General features: G+C 38.3%; 1 protein-coding gene across 4 annotated transcripts in view; it reads left to right on the plus strand.

Annotated features, from left to right (window-relative positions):
* The window catches only part of TAFA1 (TAFA chemokine like family member 1), a 292,708-nt gene that overhangs the window by 266,598 nt on the left and 5,725 nt on the right, over positions 1-20,385 (plus strand). For all 4 annotated transcript variants that reach the window (XM_052679234.1, XM_052679235.1, XM_052679233.1 and 1 more), the window contains one exon: positions 18,359-18,483. In XM_052679234.1, the coding sequence (XP_052535194.1) occupies positions 18,359-18,483 (125 nt within the window). The remainder of the gene's footprint in view (positions 1-18,358; positions 18,484-20,385) is intronic.

Consider the following 20,385-nt stretch of genomic DNA (forward strand, 5'->3'; position numbering starts at 1 on the left):
CAAGAAGTGAGTTGGTTAATTGAATATCTATCTCTGGCCAGGGTGATGTCAACAGTTATAATAGCACTTGATGTTGCCTGTGGAGAAGAGCTTCTCTTTTGTTTCACCCTTCTGCCAATAAAAGCATAAAAAGAACTTCTGTTTCTAGGAGAATCAGCAAGTCTCATTCAAATTATGCTGATTCTAAGGCACTGAATTAGTCCCTCTGTGATATCCCATTGACATTGTTTCTAGATTAACACATAGCTGACTTTATTCTTTCATCATCAACTGCTATAAGTAAAGGCTAACTTGTGTGATAGTGTTCTGCCACAATCTGCTGCCAATGGAAAATCTGTACAGGAACAATTCGGTGTACATGTACTGCTCGCTGAGCAAGCAGAGATTTGTTGTGCATTGGGGTGAGTTTTCACCCTTCACTTGCTTTGGAAGAAGGCTCTGGAGGAAATGCTTCAAGCAGCAAAGAGGCAGCTGAGATGATGTCTGAACACTGATCATCTTTTCAAGCTGTCCTGAATTCTTCTATGCCTTTTGAAGTGAAAGGATCTGCTTGCACTATGCAGCAGCCTATGGCATCCATTCTTCTCTATGGTATAGATATCTGCAAAGATCCCTGGCTGATTAGATGAGGGTAAAAGGACAACATTTATGTTACGGTTGATGATGAGTTTGGTGCAGTTAAGTTCTCTCTCTGGGTTGTTGTCATCATAGGAACCTTGAGAACTATAACTTACAGCATTATAGGTGCACAGCAATGGCAGACAAGGTAGGAAGTTCGAGACACGCATGAATTAGGATTAAATGGAGCAAACTAATTCTTAATCATATCTAGTCACCACTGAAAAGAAGAAGATAGAAAGAGACAGAATCAAAATTAGCAGGATAACAGATTGCATATCTGGTTAGAAAGAAGTCCTGCATTGTCAAGTGCTTGTGGATTTAATGTTTGATTCTACCCTTGTTTGTCATGCACATTGTAAAGCATATTTGCAGTCATCACATTCTAGGTGAATTAGGGCAGTGAGTTTTTTGGTATTTTTAGAATATTTTATAGCTTAGGGCCTTGGCATCTGCTGTAATATTGAAGATTCACACCATTGTCAGGCCGGAGACTGCAGTTGTTGCTTTTTTCTCCATACTCCGCTGTGTTTGCAGGAGGATCAGAGCTGTGAATTTTCCCACATCCACAAGTGGATCTGTATCATTTTTTATCCCTGTATCATTTTAGGAGATCTGTATCATTTTAGGAGAAAGTTATCCTCCACTTGCAATTTAGCTTTCCTGACAAATGGTCAGATGGCATATGGAAAGCAGGCTTATTGTGAGCCACTGGTATTTAAGAAAAGACAGTAATTCTAGTTATGACCAAAAGTAAATTATTAAATATTAATTAAAGGAAAAATAAATCCAGCTCTTTGTGAGCCAGAATGCAAGGAGTTTAGCTGAAGAATGTAATTTGTACATAACTGTTCAAATGAGATAAGTTGACTCTATACATAAATCATTTTCAACTCCGTCTTTGTTATTCAGTCTAAAGGATTTTTCAGTAGCACTTTTGTGGAGTTTCTCAAAACTCTGTTTCTGCCAGCTTTGAAAAGACCTGCATCAGCTGAAGGGAAACTTCTGCTTCTGAGGGGGATTTTTGCCAATAATTTCATGGCCAATAGAACAAACAAAGAACAACTACAGAAAAGCTGTATAAGATGCTGCAAGTGGGAAGTTCTTTATCTAGCATCACTGGAAATGCAATATGAGTATTGTAACCAATACCCATTTTCCTATATGCACATATCTTCCAACGTTTTCAGCAAAATGAGCAGATTACAGTCTCTCTGTCTTGAATACTGAGTGCATTTTATAGAGACATGCTCAACATTCATATAATAATTTCTCTTCATCTTTGCTAGCCACCATCAGAGGGTGAATGCTTCTTTGCTTCTTCATTCTTTCCCTTCGTCTTCTCACATAGCCATAGCTGCATGCATGCATTTCAGACTTGCAATTTAAATGTCAAGTCTTCAGTCTTACTCCAGTTCACTCAGACCTTCTTTTGCATACAGCATGGCTGACTTCTCTTAGGTTTCTTAAAAAATGGCAGAAGATGCATCTATGGTTCTTTTTGATGGTTCCATCTGTTATTCTGTTCTTCCTGAACAAATACATAATACAGCATGCTGCACTGAGAGATCAATCACACCTAATCCCTTTGGGTTATCGAATATATATATTGTCTCTATGGTGCTGATCTGCCTCCCCTTTGCTTCACAATATAGCAAAATCTTACTGAGCTACTGCTGTAGTTTAGCCTCTCTGCAATACAACCAGACATTTTTTGATGTGATCCTACAAAGGGAGATGAAGCTGCAAAGGTGTGTCCTTATTGCCCATCTCTTTCAGCATCCTGAAACAGAAACAAAATGGTACAGATAATGTATTATACTGTATATATATATATATAATCCATTTCACAGCTGTTTGTCAAGATTGCTGTTGTGGGTTTTTCCTCCTTCCCTCACTGTGTCTCCTAAATTCCACAGCTGGACCTACTTGGTCTCAATGCTTGTCTGAATTAAGAATTACAATTTCTAAAAAAAAAAAAAAAAAAAAAAAAAAAAAAGCAGTAAAACCATAAAATATTTTCTCAATTTTTCTCCACCTGAAACTAATAGGAAATACAATGACTTTAAAAAATAATTGTATATAGCTCCTTAGCTTTCAAAGAGTTTTCTTCTCAACAGTGATAATAAATATACATGTGTGCCTTTAGAGGTTTCTCTTGGGTCCAATTTATTTAGTCTTAGGGAAACTTGTTTTTATAGCTATATAAAAGGTTACGACCCTTCCCAAACAATTAATCAGAGCCTTTTTATTCAACTGCCGGCAGAAACTGGAAGGAAACTTTCCACTTTTCTCTCTCCCCAGCAAAGACGACAAATATAACCCAATATTTTTTCCCAAATATTTGGTATCCTTTCTGCCTATGTTTTCTGTAGCAGCCTGTAGGGATGGGAATACACTTTTGCTTCCATTGTTGCAGGATTACCATGTCAAGGTAGAGCTTGGAAACTGTTTGAAATTCTGGTGGAAGCAATACTAAGGGCAACTATGATGTCATCATGACTTTGCTGTGCCTGAGCCTCCCCATTAACTATTGAAAGGAGCAGTCGAAAGCCATCCTAACTTGCCTATTTCTACCTGCTTTTTAAATGAGCAACTGCTAATACCATTTGACTAATTAATTTCTACTAAAATACGAAATCCAGAAGCAGCCCCTGAAGAAAGCTCTGCTTTGCAGGAAATGTCCTCTCTGTGAGGCAGAGCTGGAGATGTCCCCATGAGCTCCTACTGCAGAGCTGAGCTTTGGATGCTCCGTGGCACCAACTGAGCCTCTGAATGCACATGGGTTGAATATTCATTTTTTCCATTCTTCAGGGAAAAAAAAAAAAAACAGTTTCAATGTAGAATACAAGAATAGCTCCGTTCATAAGCTGCAATGTGAGACAAGGCTCTGTCACTGGTGCCGTATCTGCATTTCTTAATAAGAAGCGAACAAAGCCAATGTATTACCACATATAAAAATGAGGAGAAAAGATATGCAGGGAGAGAAATTACCTTTTTGTCACGAAGTGATGTGGGTTGATTATAAGCATAGGTATTATTTCTCATTGTTGTTCACCCCATTGTGCGGTGCAGGAGAAGAAGGGAGCAGCGCACACCTGCTGCATGGCTGGTTGAAATTAGGATTTCAACATTTGGAACAGTGGATACTTAGGGTAAAACTTTCCCTGATTTGAGCTGTCATTAATCTTACATGCAGAGCCAGGCTTTTCATATTTCAAAATGTGTGGAAAGGCAGCTTTTTAATCTGAATTTGCTGCTGCTTTTTTTCCCCTCTGAGATTGGTTTCTCTTTGCATAAAATGCTGTGGTGGTTTCCATTTAAACAGAAACCTGAAATAAAATAGTTGAATATGAAACCTTTGCAGAGAGAAAGGAAAGAATTATCTTGAATTATTATTATTATTTTTTTTTAATTCCAAGAGGTAAAATCTTCAATGACAGCACGTCTGCCTGACAGAATTGGCATATATTTCAACTTCTGTTTCAAGCAATGGATTGTCTTAATTACAGCAAGAGGGCATATGCTCCTGGATGGGACCGTAAGCTCAATTAATCTCACTAGTAATTCTCCATGCAATTTATATTAATATGAAACAGCACCCTGAAGTAAGTAGCCACATTAGAGCAGCTAGAGCTGGGTGAAGGTGGGAGGAAAAGGCAGAAGCTGCTGCGAGTTGCTGGCTCTCATCTCCTGCACCAGCCTGGGGAAGAGGCAGACCTGGGGTTGCTGCTGGGAACCGAGGCAGGAAAAAGGGAACAAGAAAGGAAAATGTCAGGAAAAATAGGAGAAAAGGCGAGATGGATGTTAGTGCAGCAACCGAGAGGGCTTGAGGCCTGAGCTGCTGCTGAAAATACGTGAATGGCAGCAGCTCCAGGTAACAAAGTGTGTCTATCAAAAGTTTCTGGTGACCACAGGCAAACTTTTAAGTGGTTTGCATATCTCTCTGAGCACTGAGGTGATAACAGCTGGCTGCTCCTTATTTTGCTGGTCATTTATACAGCTCATTTTGTAAACCCTTCTCTGTGCTCCAGATCTCGAGAAAGGATTTTATTGAAATCCCAAACTGCTCACCATTTTGCAGAGCTCAGTCCAGATGCATAACATTAAGGCATCAGCAATGTGTATCACTAGGGGAGCTATTTCTCCCACTATTCATCTTTGGCACTGGAAGTGTTTCGACACTTACTTATGGGTATTTGTGTGTGTGTGTGTGTGTGTGTGTGTGTGTGTAGGAATCCACCAGGCACATGCACACATAAGCATTCAAATGCACGTATGTACAATTTACAATTAAGCACTGAGCATTAGCATTGCTCTGCTCCACCATTTCTTCTTATTTTGCTTCATTTAGCATAGATCAGCAGCGTAGTAAGCCTAGCAACTAATCAATTACCAAATTCCTTTTCAAAGGAAGGAAAAAGGAAGATTATGAAACTCATCAAACTAGCATAAATCACCATATCTTCACCACCTAGGACCTGACCTGCTAACTGTAGTTTCTTCCTCATAGAGGTAATTATTCTATTAAAATTAATAGTAAAATGAATACTGCTGTGAATGAATTACATAGGATAAGCATGAAATACTGTGATCTTTTCTGCTGTGAATTAGTAATTATTGTGTGCCTGGTGAAATTTGCGTACTTTCCTCTTCTTCCCTGGTATCAACCTTGGTTTATTTGCTACATTTCTCTCTGGAGTTGGAGATTACTAGTGCTTTCCTCTGGTGCAGCAAAGAGGAGGTGTTCCTAGAGTACAGTACCCTTGGTTTTAAGATAGCAGAAGTTACAAGATAAGCATGGATTTATTTGATGTTTGAATTATCCGTGATCACCTTTCTAAATGTAGTGCTTATATAAGCTTTTCCTTGTGCTTACATATATAAGGTGAGGGGAGAAAAACCATTCTGCCTTTTTTCCTTTCTACCCGTTGTTTTTGAGTTTGACTTTGTGATGTGACATTGAGTTCACCCTGCCTGGAGCAGGGAGGGCAGTCAGTATCTTCAAGGGATGGCACTCAGAGTAAGAGAGACTTGGGCTTGTGTGGGAGCTCACAGACCTACCATGGCTTTGTTTCGACATTTGTGCTCACCTGCGTGCACTGAGGTGGTGACATGGAAAGCTTAAAGTTGACTTTGAGGAGGGTAAATGATAGCAGGACAAAAGATTACCATCCCAGACATGTATTGAAAGATATGCTTCAATAAGTAATTGCTATTGTTGGCTCAACTAGTAGATGGAGCGAATCAATAGTTTTCAGGTGCTGTATGGGTGTAGTGCAGAAGTAGAGCATCAAGCCCAGTCTAGCTTCTGAGAACTGGAGAGAGAGCCCAGCACTGGCAAAGAAGTTCTGCCTTCCAGCTACTCTGCACTGGGATCTGAGCTCAGCTCAGCACTGTGGGCTTCTTGCATCAGGATTAACTAAATCCCCAAAACCTAGCAGAAAGGGACAGATGGGAGACAGAGTGAGGGCTGTTTTCCTTTGGCCAGCACTAATCTGAATCTGAAATCCTTGTGGATGTCCTACAAGAGCCACGTGCTCAACGTGGTTTCAGAGACAGAAGAAGAAAATTACTGGGCAGCTTGGGAAGGTCCTAGCTGGTTGGCTTCCTGTCAAGTAATTGCTTTTGTTAATAGGATTTTATTGCTATTGACTATAGTAAGATGGTTGCAAGCTGGCTTAGATAGATTAAGTTTGAATAAATAATGACCTGATGATGTAATAAAGGTAGACGTGTTCTATGGAGTTAAAATCTTGTTCTTTCTTGACAACTGTTTGCAACCACAATTACTCAACTCCCCCCCACACACATAAAAAAAAGAAAAAAAAAAAGAAAAAGAAAAACAAACCCACACACTTAATGCTTAATTAATACAGTGTATTTTGTTTCTTTGGATAAATCTTGATCTTGATAATCCTCTGGCTTATAGAAAACCCTTCTCTTGTTCTTCCTACAATAGTCTGTGCAATGCAAATAGCTTAACCGTGTAACCAGACTAATAGAAGCCCTTTTTCACCCCAAGAAGGCAACTATCAACAACTTAGAAAAAGGTCATATCAACTTTAAATGCAAGGCACTATTTTTAATTAATGCGGTCTATCTGTAGCTACTTGCACCTGAACAGTCCTTTCTGAAAATTACATTCGTTTTGTGAATATAAACAGTTTATTAAAACTCATGTATTAATTATTTAAATGAGGTTATAAATTTTTGAGGAAGCCCATGCAAAAGGCACTCACAATAAATTATCATATTCTGCCTTTATTGAAAGTTAAATTGCGAAACTCTGAAGATAGCTGTTGCAACAAAGACATTTCTGCTGCCTGCCATCACAAGGGCCAGGGTAAGAGCATTACCTCCAGGTAGCATCAAATAAAAGAACAATACCGGGAGTTTAAATTGAAATGTCAACACTTCAGTCTTAGAGTGGTTGTAATAAATGTGGCACACAATCACAAATGAGAGTTTTTAATTACCTGTACTCACTGTTTTCTTGGAGGAGCCATTGTTGTCCAGCCTTGACTTAGAGATCACTGGTGTGGAGACTGAATTAGTGAGCAGAAGAGGAGATAGCGGTACAGGGGAGAAGCCTGAATAATTGAAACAAGGTCAACTGAATGAGTGAGAGGTCAGACACTGTAAGTGCAGGAAAGAACATCAATCTCACAACTGTATGGTAGATAGCTCCATTGCAGCTTTCAGGTATTCCTATCTGAGGGGATGGAAAATATAGAAGAGGGCAAAAAAAAAAAAAAAAAAAAAAAAAGCCAGCAACCTAATTGCCACATTGAGAGATTCACTAGCAAATTATATTTCCTATTCAGTTATAAGAATTTGTGAAGGTGACTGTTTAGAGAGAAAACCAACTATTTCAACCTTGAATAGTTTAAAAATTAACAAGAAGTATTCCAAAACTTCACCTAAAACAGATTCATGTTTTGTTAGTTAGTCACTATTGCACTTTTGTTTAGCTGTTCACCTTTGGAGGGCTTCTGCTTGCAGACATTTTGCAGCTGGCAGAGCTGAACACATTCTGCAAATTATTTCATGCTAATTCATGCTCAAATTTGTAAAAAGTACTGGTGCTGGGCATGCTCAGGCTCCATTTACATGCATTGTGTATAAGAATTAATGAAATCAAGTAGAATAAGGATAGATGCTTGTGAAAAATAAAGCATTAAACTTGTATTTATGATGATGACAAAAAAAGCTTGTGGCTTTCTAGCTAAGCATCATCTGACCAGAGTATGCAGGAGATTCCTGGAGTATCTGGAGTCCCACACTCACAGCTCCTTCCCTCTGGTTATTTTTTCAAGAACGCATCTTGTGTATTACAAATATAGGAGATAATGATCCTTGCATAAATTCACCCCAAGGAAAACAGTGTATGGTCATCATATAAATTATCTGTAGTGAGGAGTGAGTTAGAAGTGCATTCCAGGGACTCTTCCAAGGTTAAAATGACACCACCACCACCATTGTAATGGTAGGGAATTATAATCTTTTAAAATAATGTAATTTAGAGTTACATTGAATGGAGGTAAAAAGACACGAGCTGTGCCAGTAGTGTGACGGCCAGGAAATTTCAAGTGCCCATTCCCAGAGTTCTCATCTCTGTAAAATGCTTCAGAATAAATAAGTATTATGAGCATTGAAAGAAAACATAATTTCAAAGAAAAGCTTGTCAGTTAAGGTCAGTTTAATATCCGCTCATGAACTGTGCTGTTTTTAAGTCTTGCTGGTAAGTTTTTATGATTTAGTTACTTCTCTTATTCAAGCATACTGAAGCATAATTAAGCTATGATATAAGCTACAAAGTATTGTGTGCTCAATTCATCAATTTTTCTTCAGTCTCACAGTTCTTGTTCTGATTGCACTGGCATTGTTGAGATGAAATATCTCCAAATCTATCGTGTCAAGATTATGCATGATGTAATTTGTAATAGTAGCTAGGGATTTGTTTACAAAAAACAAATGTTCCTTTAATCTTTAATACAAAATTAGACTTGTCTTACATTGCAGAACAAAGAGATTTGCATGAATACAGCACTTTTAATAAATGAGTAATTACCTTGTGGAGTGGCAGTTGGCTCATTTAATGTAACCTTTGAAAACAGCTTTTTCCATTCAGAATTTAAACAATGCCCTTCTGAGAGTTGGCCTGGGGAGGTTTAGGGGCTCTACGGGTCTATAATTTATACCACAGCATCCCCCATTTCACAGAAAAGAATTTGGACCATGTCTTCCCTTCACAGTAGAATTGCAAGTTACCTAAGTTACATCAAAGAAATTTGCAGGCTCTGCCTGTTGGTACTGCCATGAATGAAGTTGTACACCATGTGTAAGTCCACAGTAAAACTGCTTTTGTTTATCATTGAAATTGACTCACTCGTATCCTGAAAGCATGGGCACCTGACCCTAGTTTATAGCGTGAGTTTGTGGAAGTTCAAATAACACCAGCTCTACTCTAATCCAGTCCATTATAAACATATTTCTGTGACTGCAATGGCCTGAAAATTACCAGTGAGTAAAGGAAAAACTAAAGGGATGCTCCCATTCTTTCCTTGAGGATTCCTGTTCTTTCCTTCGGGGTCACCCATGGGATTACATCTGTATGGCTTTGATCCACAACTTTACCTTGAAAATCAGCCAGTAACACACCAACAGGAAACTAATAAAGGCTGCTTAAGTGTCCTGGCAAAGAGTTCTATGCATTTTTTAATAAGTTGCAAGACACAACAGGCAGAATATTTGGGTGTAAAGAGTATAGACCAAGAATGTATTATGAGGCTTTAGGTCAAGAGCAGATGAACTTCAATTAACAAAGAAGAGTTTCAATCACCAGTTAGGCAGCTTTCCTGCAATTAGAAAGACAAAAGCCACGTGCTAGATGGGTATTTTAGCATGACTGCACTGACTGATGCTTGCACTGCAGAGGACAAGTAGGGCCTTTGGGAACCATGTCCTGCTACCATGCTGATGCCAGCTCGTGGCTGCTCACACTCTAGCCCCATTTTCACATGGTAGGGTCAGCCTGTGCAGAAGGATGAGAAGGATGAGATCTTAGGCACAACTAAATCACTGAAGCAATAGCTGAAATTCATTTTTAATTGCACTCACCAATATATTGTTAGATCTGCCAACATCTCTCAACCCAGCAAGAGATCTGGTCCGACAATGATCCTTTTAGGACTTCCAATTCTTATAAAGACCTCAAATTATGGGGTGATTTGATTCAGGAATTTTCTAGCTTGGATTGTTAAACTCTTCCACTCCTTTTTAGGAGAAGAGTGGAAAATGGTTTAATGTACTTCACACTTTTTTTTAAGCAGTCTCTTTTTCAAAAATTCCTTGAAATCCAGATTATAGGAGAAACATCAACCCTTTCCCTACTCTTATGATATCTGGCCATTATGCTTTTTTTTTTTTTTTTTTTCTTTTTCTTTCTTCCTTTTGCCATTTCTCTTATCCTCACACACTTTTTTCACCAGCAGATACCCACACAACAACCCTCTCAGATGCAGAAAGGGATTCTGTATCCCCAGACATGTCAGCACTTTCAGAGTTTAGGGGTTCATCCTTCTGGGCAATAGAGCAAAACATTATTAGGATTTGATGTGACACATATTTATACATACATACGTACATGTGTATATATGTGTATGTGTGTGATATAATTACAATATAATTAAAAAGAAAATAATAATCATTTTTCCCTGGAAAAAACATACGCAAAGTTTAAAATAAAGTATTTTTCATTGATTAGAGGCACATAATTACTTTGCATGTTATTAATTTCCAGAAATTCAATGGAAGTTATTTTTTCATGTGTTTATTTGTTTAGAGGAATCTTACACACAGAATGGAAACAGCTTGAGTCAAATACTTCTAGGAGCACACCAGATCTTAATTTCATAACTGATAACCATCCAATGCATTATGCATGTTTTGTTATGCCTAATGAATGCATTACATTTATATAATTTATTCATTTCCAATGTTCTTTCATGGCTTTACTGCTAAGCCACATTTCTGGCACTTCATTCAGACAAAAATTTCATTATAGATTTTACTCTTAGGACCCCATCTTGCAGCTTCTCCTTTCCACTTCACTAAACCCAAGGATGCAGGGAATTCACATTTGAGCAAACATCGGGGTTGAAAAACACCAGATTTGGTTCAAAAGCCCACGACTATGAAGGAGGACCTTTTCCCTGGTTTTGTTTTTGTTTTTTTTTTTTCAGTAAGCATTGGTTCAGACCCTAAACATGGATCATTGGTTTCTAATGCAAAGACTATAATTGCTCCTCTTGGGCACTCAGTACCACAGGCACAAAGGACAAAGTCACAGCAATCATATCTCTGGTTCAACATTGCCATTTCCTGGCATCAGCAGCCGTGTGAGCAACCATTTGCACAGCAGAGGCAGGGCCATGACAGTTCACAGCAATATGTGCATATATGTACATAACCAGAGGCACAGCAGCGGCCTCCAAGTATCCCCATCATCTTCATCTCACAACTAGGATCTCCTCACTCTTCATTTTGACTCATCCCTTTGCTCTATTAATTATTACTAATGAAAAATTAACATTGCAGGGAGGTATTTTTCTCCTTTGACAGCATGCCAGTCCTCAGCCCTGATCTGAAAAGTGTGAATATTTATAAGCGGCTTCCTATTGTCTCTCCAAAAATGTGTAATTATGCTGCAGTTCATAGGCGTTTCATTAAAATATATAACAATAAGATTAAGCATTCACTAGGCTACTGAGAAGCAGTTCAAATGGGATATAAATAACACTGCTAAACTGCACAAATATTTTATCAGCATGCTCTCAGCTTTGTCCTGCAGCAAGGTTGAGCTTCAGTTCCAAACTTAGTGGTAACTGCAACAAGGGATCTCCCTGACCTACAGATCAGTTTTCCTCATGTAGTTTGGGAGTGGATCCTCAGTCATATGCATGTCTTCCAGCTCTTGGCATGCAGGAGTTTTGTGTTTTCATTAGTCTCATTAGCACTCATTGACAGCTGGTTGCTCTGAATCGATTCACACCCTTTGCAGTGAGGTTATATTAATCACTGATAAGGTTACATGCTTAAAACTATAAATAAAGGTAGGTGGACCCATACTTGCATTAGATGCATGATGCTGTGCATAAGGTTAAGAATCCCCAATACAGACACTTGTGAGAGCATCTACGTGAAACAAATTTTACTTCCTGAAATCTAAAAGCCAAAGGTTCAGCGCTATATCTGTCAGATTTACTTCATTCAGAAGATGTCATACAAATTCTACTTCTCTCCTTACAACCTGGATGTATTTATACCTAGCTGACAAAAGAGTTTTTCCCTCTGAACAGCTGCACTCATTTTCTGAGTACTCAGAGGAGTTGAGTGCTGTCATTATTAATGCACTCATGGAAGTGAAGATGCACATTTACTCACCATGAAGCTGCCACCCATGAGAGACTGCGGTCCTGCGTCTGTTACAGATGCCTCTTGGCCATATGTTCAAGCAGCATTCATTTCCAAAGGTGCAAAGAGGGGCACGTAGATAAAAATGACAGAGCTGCAGCATCCAACCTTTCCAAACTGAGCAGCATGAGGGCTAGAAATTCTCTTGCAAACTCTGAGCTATTTTGGTTGAAATCTTCTCTTTACCGGAGTGTCTCTATGTGCAGCAGAAAGTAATGCACATGCTTAAAAACCTCCTGGCAGCAGATGGACATCACAGAATTTTAATGTTATTCTTGGTTACCATAGTATCTGAAGTATCTCATTATTGCCTGGGACACCGTTCTAAATGTTGTGCAAATGAGGAAAAAAAAGAAGGGTTGGTCCCAAAGTGCTACAATACAGCATCGAAACTCAACAGGTTAATAAATACAGAAAGGAACACATAGGGAAACAGTGCAAAACTATCTCTTCAAGTAAATAATATTGCAGATGAAAAACTGAGACAGCAACAGGATGATTTAACTGTAATAATAGAAGAAGTCAGAAGCAGAGCTAGCATTAAAGGAGCCTCAGGAGTTTCTGGTTCCCAGGCCATTAGCCAACACTGTCTCTGTTAGACACATTGTTGTGAGAGAAGCATACAACACGCTCGTGTTATTTTTTCCAATTTACCTACCAGTATGCCAACTGTTAGAAAATGGCAATGTAAGTGTTTTTCACTACTGAGTCTTCTCCCGCTGTCGAATTTTTGCTGGCTTATGCAGATCTTAAATGGAAATTGTTCAGGGATTCTCTGCATCTAATCTACCCTTTCATATTTTATGGGTGTATTTTAATGCAGCCCACAGAGTTCTTTAGACACATATTACACCCTTAAAAAATATCTTGCTCTGGCCGCTGAATACATTACAATGAAAAAGCAAAAAATTCTGGATGGAAAGGGAAAAATGTAAAAACCTCAAATCTTCTATAAAAGAAAAGAATTAATAAGGCATTGTTTAGCAACCTGGGGAGTGGAATGGGAAGTTCTAGAAGAAAGAATTATTATTTTTTTTTTTTTTTAAACATCTACTACAATTAAAACATTAAATTAACTTCACAAGACCAGCTCTATAGTAATTAGGAATAAGACACATCGCTTGCCTCACTGATGACACTGTTTTAAACTGGAGAAATGTCAGTTTTCCCAGTGTTATCAGAGGTCTGGTATCAAAGTCTGCAAAGTATCGCACTGAGTGAGCATTAGATTGATGCTCCTAAAATGGAGTGAGATTGAATTAAAGCAGATTGATGGACTCCCAGTAGGAAAAATTCTGTATTTCTCCTAGACAATATTATTCAACCTGAAATTTTTCAGTTTTGGATTTATATTCTTTAACTTATCAGACTGCTGGTTTACAGCTCCCAGAGTAAATGGTACCTTGCTCTGTTTATGAAATACATAACCCTTCAAATGACATGTTCTTTCTCTCTAGCTTTCTCACCCTTCCCTGTAATTCATTCTGCACCCCATGACATCCCAGTAAAATAGGAGAAACGACATCTCATTCAATTCTCTGAGATTTTGTTTTCTAAAGTATATGAGCACAGGGCACAGATACAAACAGTTCTATTCTTGCTTACATCAGATTTCTTTTTCTTAAAGGCAAAAAAAAGGCCTCGAAGATTTTACCTCAGTGCTATATCTATTGCCAAAAGTCTCCATCAGTACACGAGTCTCTCACAGGGAGTTTGAACTTTCCTTTAATCTAATCCATTTAGAAAATGACTCACAATTTATTGAATAAAGTGGAGAAAATTGATATCTTTTCATTAGACTGACAAAGTCTTTTTCACTGCTGGCATCTGTGAAATGTGTTCGCTATTTAAATTTTATTTATATCAATCTTCTCTGGTAGAAACTAGATTAAATGGAATGCTTTACACTTACAGTAAAAACCTCCCCATCCCCAATGAGTGTCATACTGGCTCTGCAAGCCATCTCTGCTCATTATTCCTTGGATACCTATGATCAGGAGGAAGCACAATCTAATATCTCTCTTCCTTTGTATTCTATCTGTAAATAACCCAAATGCGTCTACTTTATCACAGGCAAAAAGAGATAGCGGCTCTGGCTTTCTAATGGCAAATGCAGAAGTAATCTTGGAACACTTTCATACATAACATGCTTCTTCTGAGCTGCTGAAAGAATGCATGATGAGACTTTGCTCTTTTTCCATACTTCAGGGCTTTCCACAAGCATGAATTTTAAGTTATACATAACAATATGCCAATACAGAGTCATTATGTTAAATACATCTTTATCCTCATCGTCATACATGCTTTGTCACATCGTTAAAACTATTTCCTATTACAGATGTAAAAAAAACTAAAATAAAGTATTACAGATGTCAAAAAGTTAAATGAGCGTTGCATGCACCAAGAAAAGATTTGCACTTTGCTTTAAAGGGCTCAGTAGCTGCAATTTAATGCAAGAATTTGAAGACTGGAAAAGGTGAAAACAAGTTTAGGAGTTTCAGCAAGTAAGGAAGTTCTAATCAGATGCACTGTGCATTGACTTTAAATATCATTTGAATCAAGAGGAAGGTAGTTGAATGTCTAATAGCTCCATGTTGATTTGATTTTGTAGATGTAGGTGTTTGAGGGAGTGCAAGTGTGTTTCTACTGCACCGCTGTAATAGAACAGTTTTGTCTCTGATATTCAAGGGAAAAACATCTCCAGCCAGCGCTCTTCATGTACCCAACTTTTGTGCTCCAGATAGTGCACAAGGAGACAAAAAGCCATCATTGCATGCTGAAGCCCATTGAGTTCAGTCTAAACTAAGTTCCCTATAGCCAGCTAGGGCTTTTGGTGCTGTGTTTGGGGACAAATTTCAAAATGCAGTAGGATTGTGTAAGCATTAACAAACATAAGCTATGGTCTTGCTCTTTCTCTATACACAGTCAGATTATCAAATCTTTTATCTGTTGTTTTATTCCACTGATGGTACACGTGATTAGAAAATGACATTTCAAGCAAGTGCTTTTTTGCCTGCTAATTCATGCAGACTAAAGCCAACCAAAGTTAAACATTTTGCTACAAAAAAAATTTAAAAAATCTATAGCTTTGTAAAGGTGGTAAAAGTCCAGAGTGAATTGAAGTGGAAAAAAAATTTCTTTGAAGAAAGTTCCCTTTCTCCCCAGCTCCATTAGTTATGTGCTCAGAGTCTAATATTCTCATAAAAGATGCGTCTTATTGAAAAGAACTCAGATAGAAGCAATCCCTTATTTACGCTAGCAGGAGCTGGGGAGAAATATCACAAACGAAGCAGGAGCCGTCAAGCCTCTTTTAAATCACATCCCCTTTCTCTCCCTGTGGCTGAGGGTGTCTGTCTCAGTCAAATCAGCCTTGCATGAAAAAAAAAGAAAAAAAAAATCTTCACTTTGTGTATTCCCCAGACAGTGAGAGAGAACGCAGTGAAAGCTGCTCCAAAATGTTACAGCTGTCTCATTCAGCGTTATGCGAGCACTCACAGCAGTGACTATGGGGAGCCTGTAATTCTCACCTGGGTTTAGCACCTCAGGTTCAGAGAGGAACTGAGGTTCCTCCTGATCCTGGAGCTCTCCAATGTAAACCATCTCAAGGGAAAGCACCTTAATTTCAACAGTTCTCTCGTGCAGCTGCTGCAGTACACGTCAAAGCGGCATCACCTAAACAGTGAACCTGGATTGTGGTCTCCAGACCCTTTCCCTATACAAGTGTACTTAAGTTCAAACACAGCCAACTGTGCTTCATTTTGAAGCTTTTGCCTTGTCCTTTGAACAGAGCTGCAGGTGTAAAACTTTGAAATTGAGCAGACCTCAAAGGATCAGCAGTGCCCAGGAAAGATAGCTGGTCCTAGAGATTCAAAGGCTCTTAATAGAAGTGGAGAACTATAAACACAAGACTCAAAGGAAATAACTTTCATCAGGCTCTGGATGCCCCTGCCACAGCATGGGGCTGAGGACAAGACAGTAGGGGGCTTTGTAGTGCTTCAGACTTACAAAGACTGCATCCACCTATACATGAGAGACAAATAGGTGCTCTTCATCTAAATGACCTTAGTTTCCCCTTTACAAAAAAAAACAACAAAAAAAAACAACCAAACAAAAAAACACCACCTTTTCCTCAGCCCACCTGTACTGATAAGGGACCAGGAATGAGGGCTACTGGTGACTGCAATTGCACTATGTTCACACAAAAAATGGACACATACACTAAAAGCTGCATGTTGATAGATGAAAGGGTTGACATCACAGTTCAGCATTCACTTTGTGTTTGACTTTTTCCAGTGTCAATACCCAAATACTTGAGCTGTTTTGAGGAACAACATCAATGAGTAGCTAAGACCATTTTAATTGCAATAAACAGCATTGTTTTCCCATGCTCCCCTTAGCTTATATTAAATCATATCACTGTCTTGCATTGCAGGCTCCCTGTGCTGGTACATTTCGTGTTGTGAATTTTAGCACCTAGCATCTTAGGATCCTTCTCCATGGTTACTTATTGCTAAAGCATTAACACTAACAAATAAATACGATCATCACTTTTGATTCCATGTCATCAGATTGTCCTCACGCACTCCGAGGATGCCCAGCTCAGATGCTTGCAGTGAAGGGCATTTAGCAGGACACGATCTGCAGTTTGCCCATTGCACAATGTATTATTAGAGTGCAGATTCACCACCGTGTGCCTTTTCACACATAGCAAAGAGAGATTCTTTTCTCCACTGTTAGCAGCATTAACGATACCCTTCAGAAAGTGATGTGTGAATAGCATAATTACATTGCCTTGCAAGCACAGGTGTAAAGTCTTTTGTGTGTGCAGTACACATGGAGAAATGGTATATTGCATGATATAAATGAGATACAAGCTGTGAGAAAAAATAGGAGAGATGAAACAGCTTAACTCATTTGTTCCAAACTTGCTGACCTCTTCTTTAAGACCAAAGGAGTTCTTTCACACCAAGATGTTTACTCCCTGGGTTTTGAGTAAATTCTGTGTGTGAGAAATGTGTTCTTATTGGGACAGCTATTCAGCTTGTGGACAAAGATCTCCTACAGCTTCACTTCTGTACCTGTGAATTGAGGTGATAGATATAACGAGCAGCACATATCTTTGAGCGATTCCTTTGGACTTTGTAAGCATAAAAAGATTTTCACTAGATAAAAAATAAATCAATAATTTAATTATAAGTTCTGGGATGCACTTAAATCAGTACATGCACAAAAGGGCATTTTCCAGAGTTAGTGTGACACAACTCACACTACTGCATCAAAGGAATTACATAAGCTTGAAGAAGTTATGAGGGGAGAGAGAAAATAGTTAAGGCTCTGAGTGTAGGAGAATCCTTAGCAGTTAGACTTCAGCAGTGCAACCAAGAAATTAATTCTTGCCAGGGAAAACAAGCCACAAACAGAGCCACTCAATCCTCAATTAGCTGCAATTTGCAAGATCAGCTAAAGTTTATCAAAATCCCCAGACAAAAATTGTCATTAAGATACAGCTAAGGTTATAAGAAGATACCAATTCCCAGGCAAAAAAAAAAACTTCCATTAAGATACCCTCAAGGTTGTAAACATTCATGCCAATTAAACTCAAACAAGAAGACTCAAACTCTACAATTTACTTTGAATGCTAAATGCTTGGAAATTAAAGGCAACTGCTAGTGACCATACCGTTTCCATAAAAGTCTTAATCACATTTCAACAAAAAGAACTTGTGCAATTCAGTATTACCTTACCTTCTATTTCCAGTTGAGTTGTTGTTCTCCCTACAGCAGGATATTGCAGAAGATAAAAGGCTGCGTGGGTTCACAATTAGGCACAGGTGTGGGGGAGAAAAGGCCAGCTGTAGGTACTCAAGGCAAATCAGGTACAGCTGATTTTGGAGATCCTCAAACCACAAATCCTGAAGACCTGTAGAATTTCTATTTCAACTCTTTCTTATGTATTTATAAAGACCAGACTGGCTACTCAGAGTGAAGGGTTGTTAGGCTGGCTGGTTTTTTTGTTCTGAAATAGTATTGCTATCATCACAGTATCCCAGTAGACTAGATCTTGTGTATAAGAAAGCTATGGCAAGAAATGCACTGTTTTGGATGGACAGTACTTAATGAAAAACTAGTACAAATGTAAATTCCTTGCAACTAAACCTGAGGTGAAAGGTTTAATCTCTTAAATACAGTGCTGGCTTCTTGAGGTATTATTTACTATTCTTTTCATTACAACATAACAATGGATATTGTCTTTCTTCCTTTAGCTTCAATAGTGATTGGGAAATGGTGGTGTGAGATGGAGCCCTGCCTAGAAGGAGAGGAATGTAAGACATTGCCTGATAATTCTGGATGGATGTGTGCGACCGGCAATAAGATCAAGACCACCAGAGTAAGTTGTCTTTCTGTCCGTAGCTGTGAGTTTTTAATAGGGATGAGAGTCAACAACTGTACCTCAACCACATCATTTCCAGCATCACGTCTGCTGTAAATATCCCAAAGTTTGCTGCACACCTCCCAAGCCAGCCAGTGCTTCTGGCTACAGCTTAGTGAGATACAGACGCAGATGGAGAAAGCAGAATGTCAAATGGCTGAGCTTCTCCCATTATGAAATTACCTCTGAAGAAAAAAAAAGAAGTCTCTTTCAAAAGTATATATATTTTTTACATTGACCAAATATTTCATAAATATTTTCATAAAGCTGCCATCTATATTGTATTCAACAATTTTAATTAGATTGTTTTCATACCACAGTTGAATTTTTTTATGCAGATTGTCAACTCAAAACATTTTTTTTTACGAATGAATGCATCTTGATTTTCAGTGAAGTGAAAAATACCTTGTGAATCCTGTTAAGTGGAAGAAGCAAAATACTCAATAATTTTTTCTTTTTTATGAAACAGCACAGCATGCCCATACCTGGATTCTAACTCACAGAAAGTTCACAGTCATCGTTTTCTGGCTTCTCCCTTTTCTTGTGATCCCAACTCTGGTCATTTTTAATGTCTTCCATGCCTTTTACTGAAGGGGAATCTTTCTCCAGCTGATCAGCATGGCTCCTAAATTCTTTTCTTTGCCTCCATGTGATTTATCCCAGGAAGAATGATTTGTGTAGCAGCCTCATCTTCTCCTGGCATGGCTATTTGCACCATCACTTAAAGTTATGCTGCTTCTTTTTATTCTAACAACCGAAAAACAAAAAATCCAACAAACCACTGTACGACCTTTTCAATGAGACAACAGCTTTCTTGCTAAATTAGGAATTTAAAATGGAAAAAAGGGATATTAAAGAAGTAATGAACAGTATGAAGAACTACACTGTACTTTTCTATTTAAATTACAGTAATACAGTAGCTCTGTAGTCTCTCTGCAAGTTACATAATTTAGGTTCTGTGAACTTATCCTACCCTTAACTCTCCCAACCATCATCAGATAAGCTCGTTTTAGGCAAGTCTGCATCTAGAAGTGATTGCTAGAAATTTAGCAGCTTCATTAATATGCAGATGTATGGCCCAATCTATTCAGTATGCATTATTGTATTTCATTTAAATTAAATACTTACAGAGTGAGTGCTCATAGCTGAAGAAATATTTCTGTCATTTACCCACAGGAGTTATTTTAATTAGCTTGTGAGGGAAGTACCTTATGGTACTGCTTCCAGTAGAATTTTGCTTTGTTGCTTTTAAGTATCATTACAGAACCCAACTGACAAAGGCAACATGACATGATGATTTTAGCAACTGTCTCTTGCAGTTTCCAAGTAAAAACTCTACTTTATAATCCCTGAAACTTTGCTTGAGTCTGTACTTCTGTGTCATGTCTAGCAACATAAATATAAACTAATGGAAGCAATCAGATCCTGAAACAGGCATTTTTTTTCTTTGTTTTGTCATTTCAGATGGCATCAGAGAAAGAGATTACACTATAATCTGCACTGACCCCAATCTAGGCTGCAAGATTGGGCCATGTGTGTCTAATTTATGTAGTTAAGGAAGCTAAGAAAGCAGAAGCAGCAACACAAATCACTCAACATCCTAGATATATCTGTGGTGATTAGCCAGAAAAGCTAGAGCAAGTCACCACAGGCTGTAAACTATTTTAATGAAGGCTTTTCCTTACACAAAATACATTTATGTTAGGCTGCTACTGTCCTGACAAGGGAAACATTCAGGTTTATGACTCACAGTATTAAAAAAACCTATTTATGTTATCTTTGAGGCCTGCAGTGTATCACATATAAGCACGTGTATGTTTGTACGTGTATATATAGTGTGTGCAGTTTTACAGTGTATTA

The sequence above is a fragment of the Tympanuchus pallidicinctus genome, unplaced genomic scaffold (genome assembly GCF_026119805.1).
Source record: "Tympanuchus pallidicinctus isolate F22 unplaced genomic scaffold, pur_lepc_1.0 scaffold17, whole genome shotgun sequence".
Taxonomy (NCBI): Eukaryota; Metazoa; Chordata; class Aves; order Galliformes; family Phasianidae; genus Tympanuchus; species Tympanuchus pallidicinctus.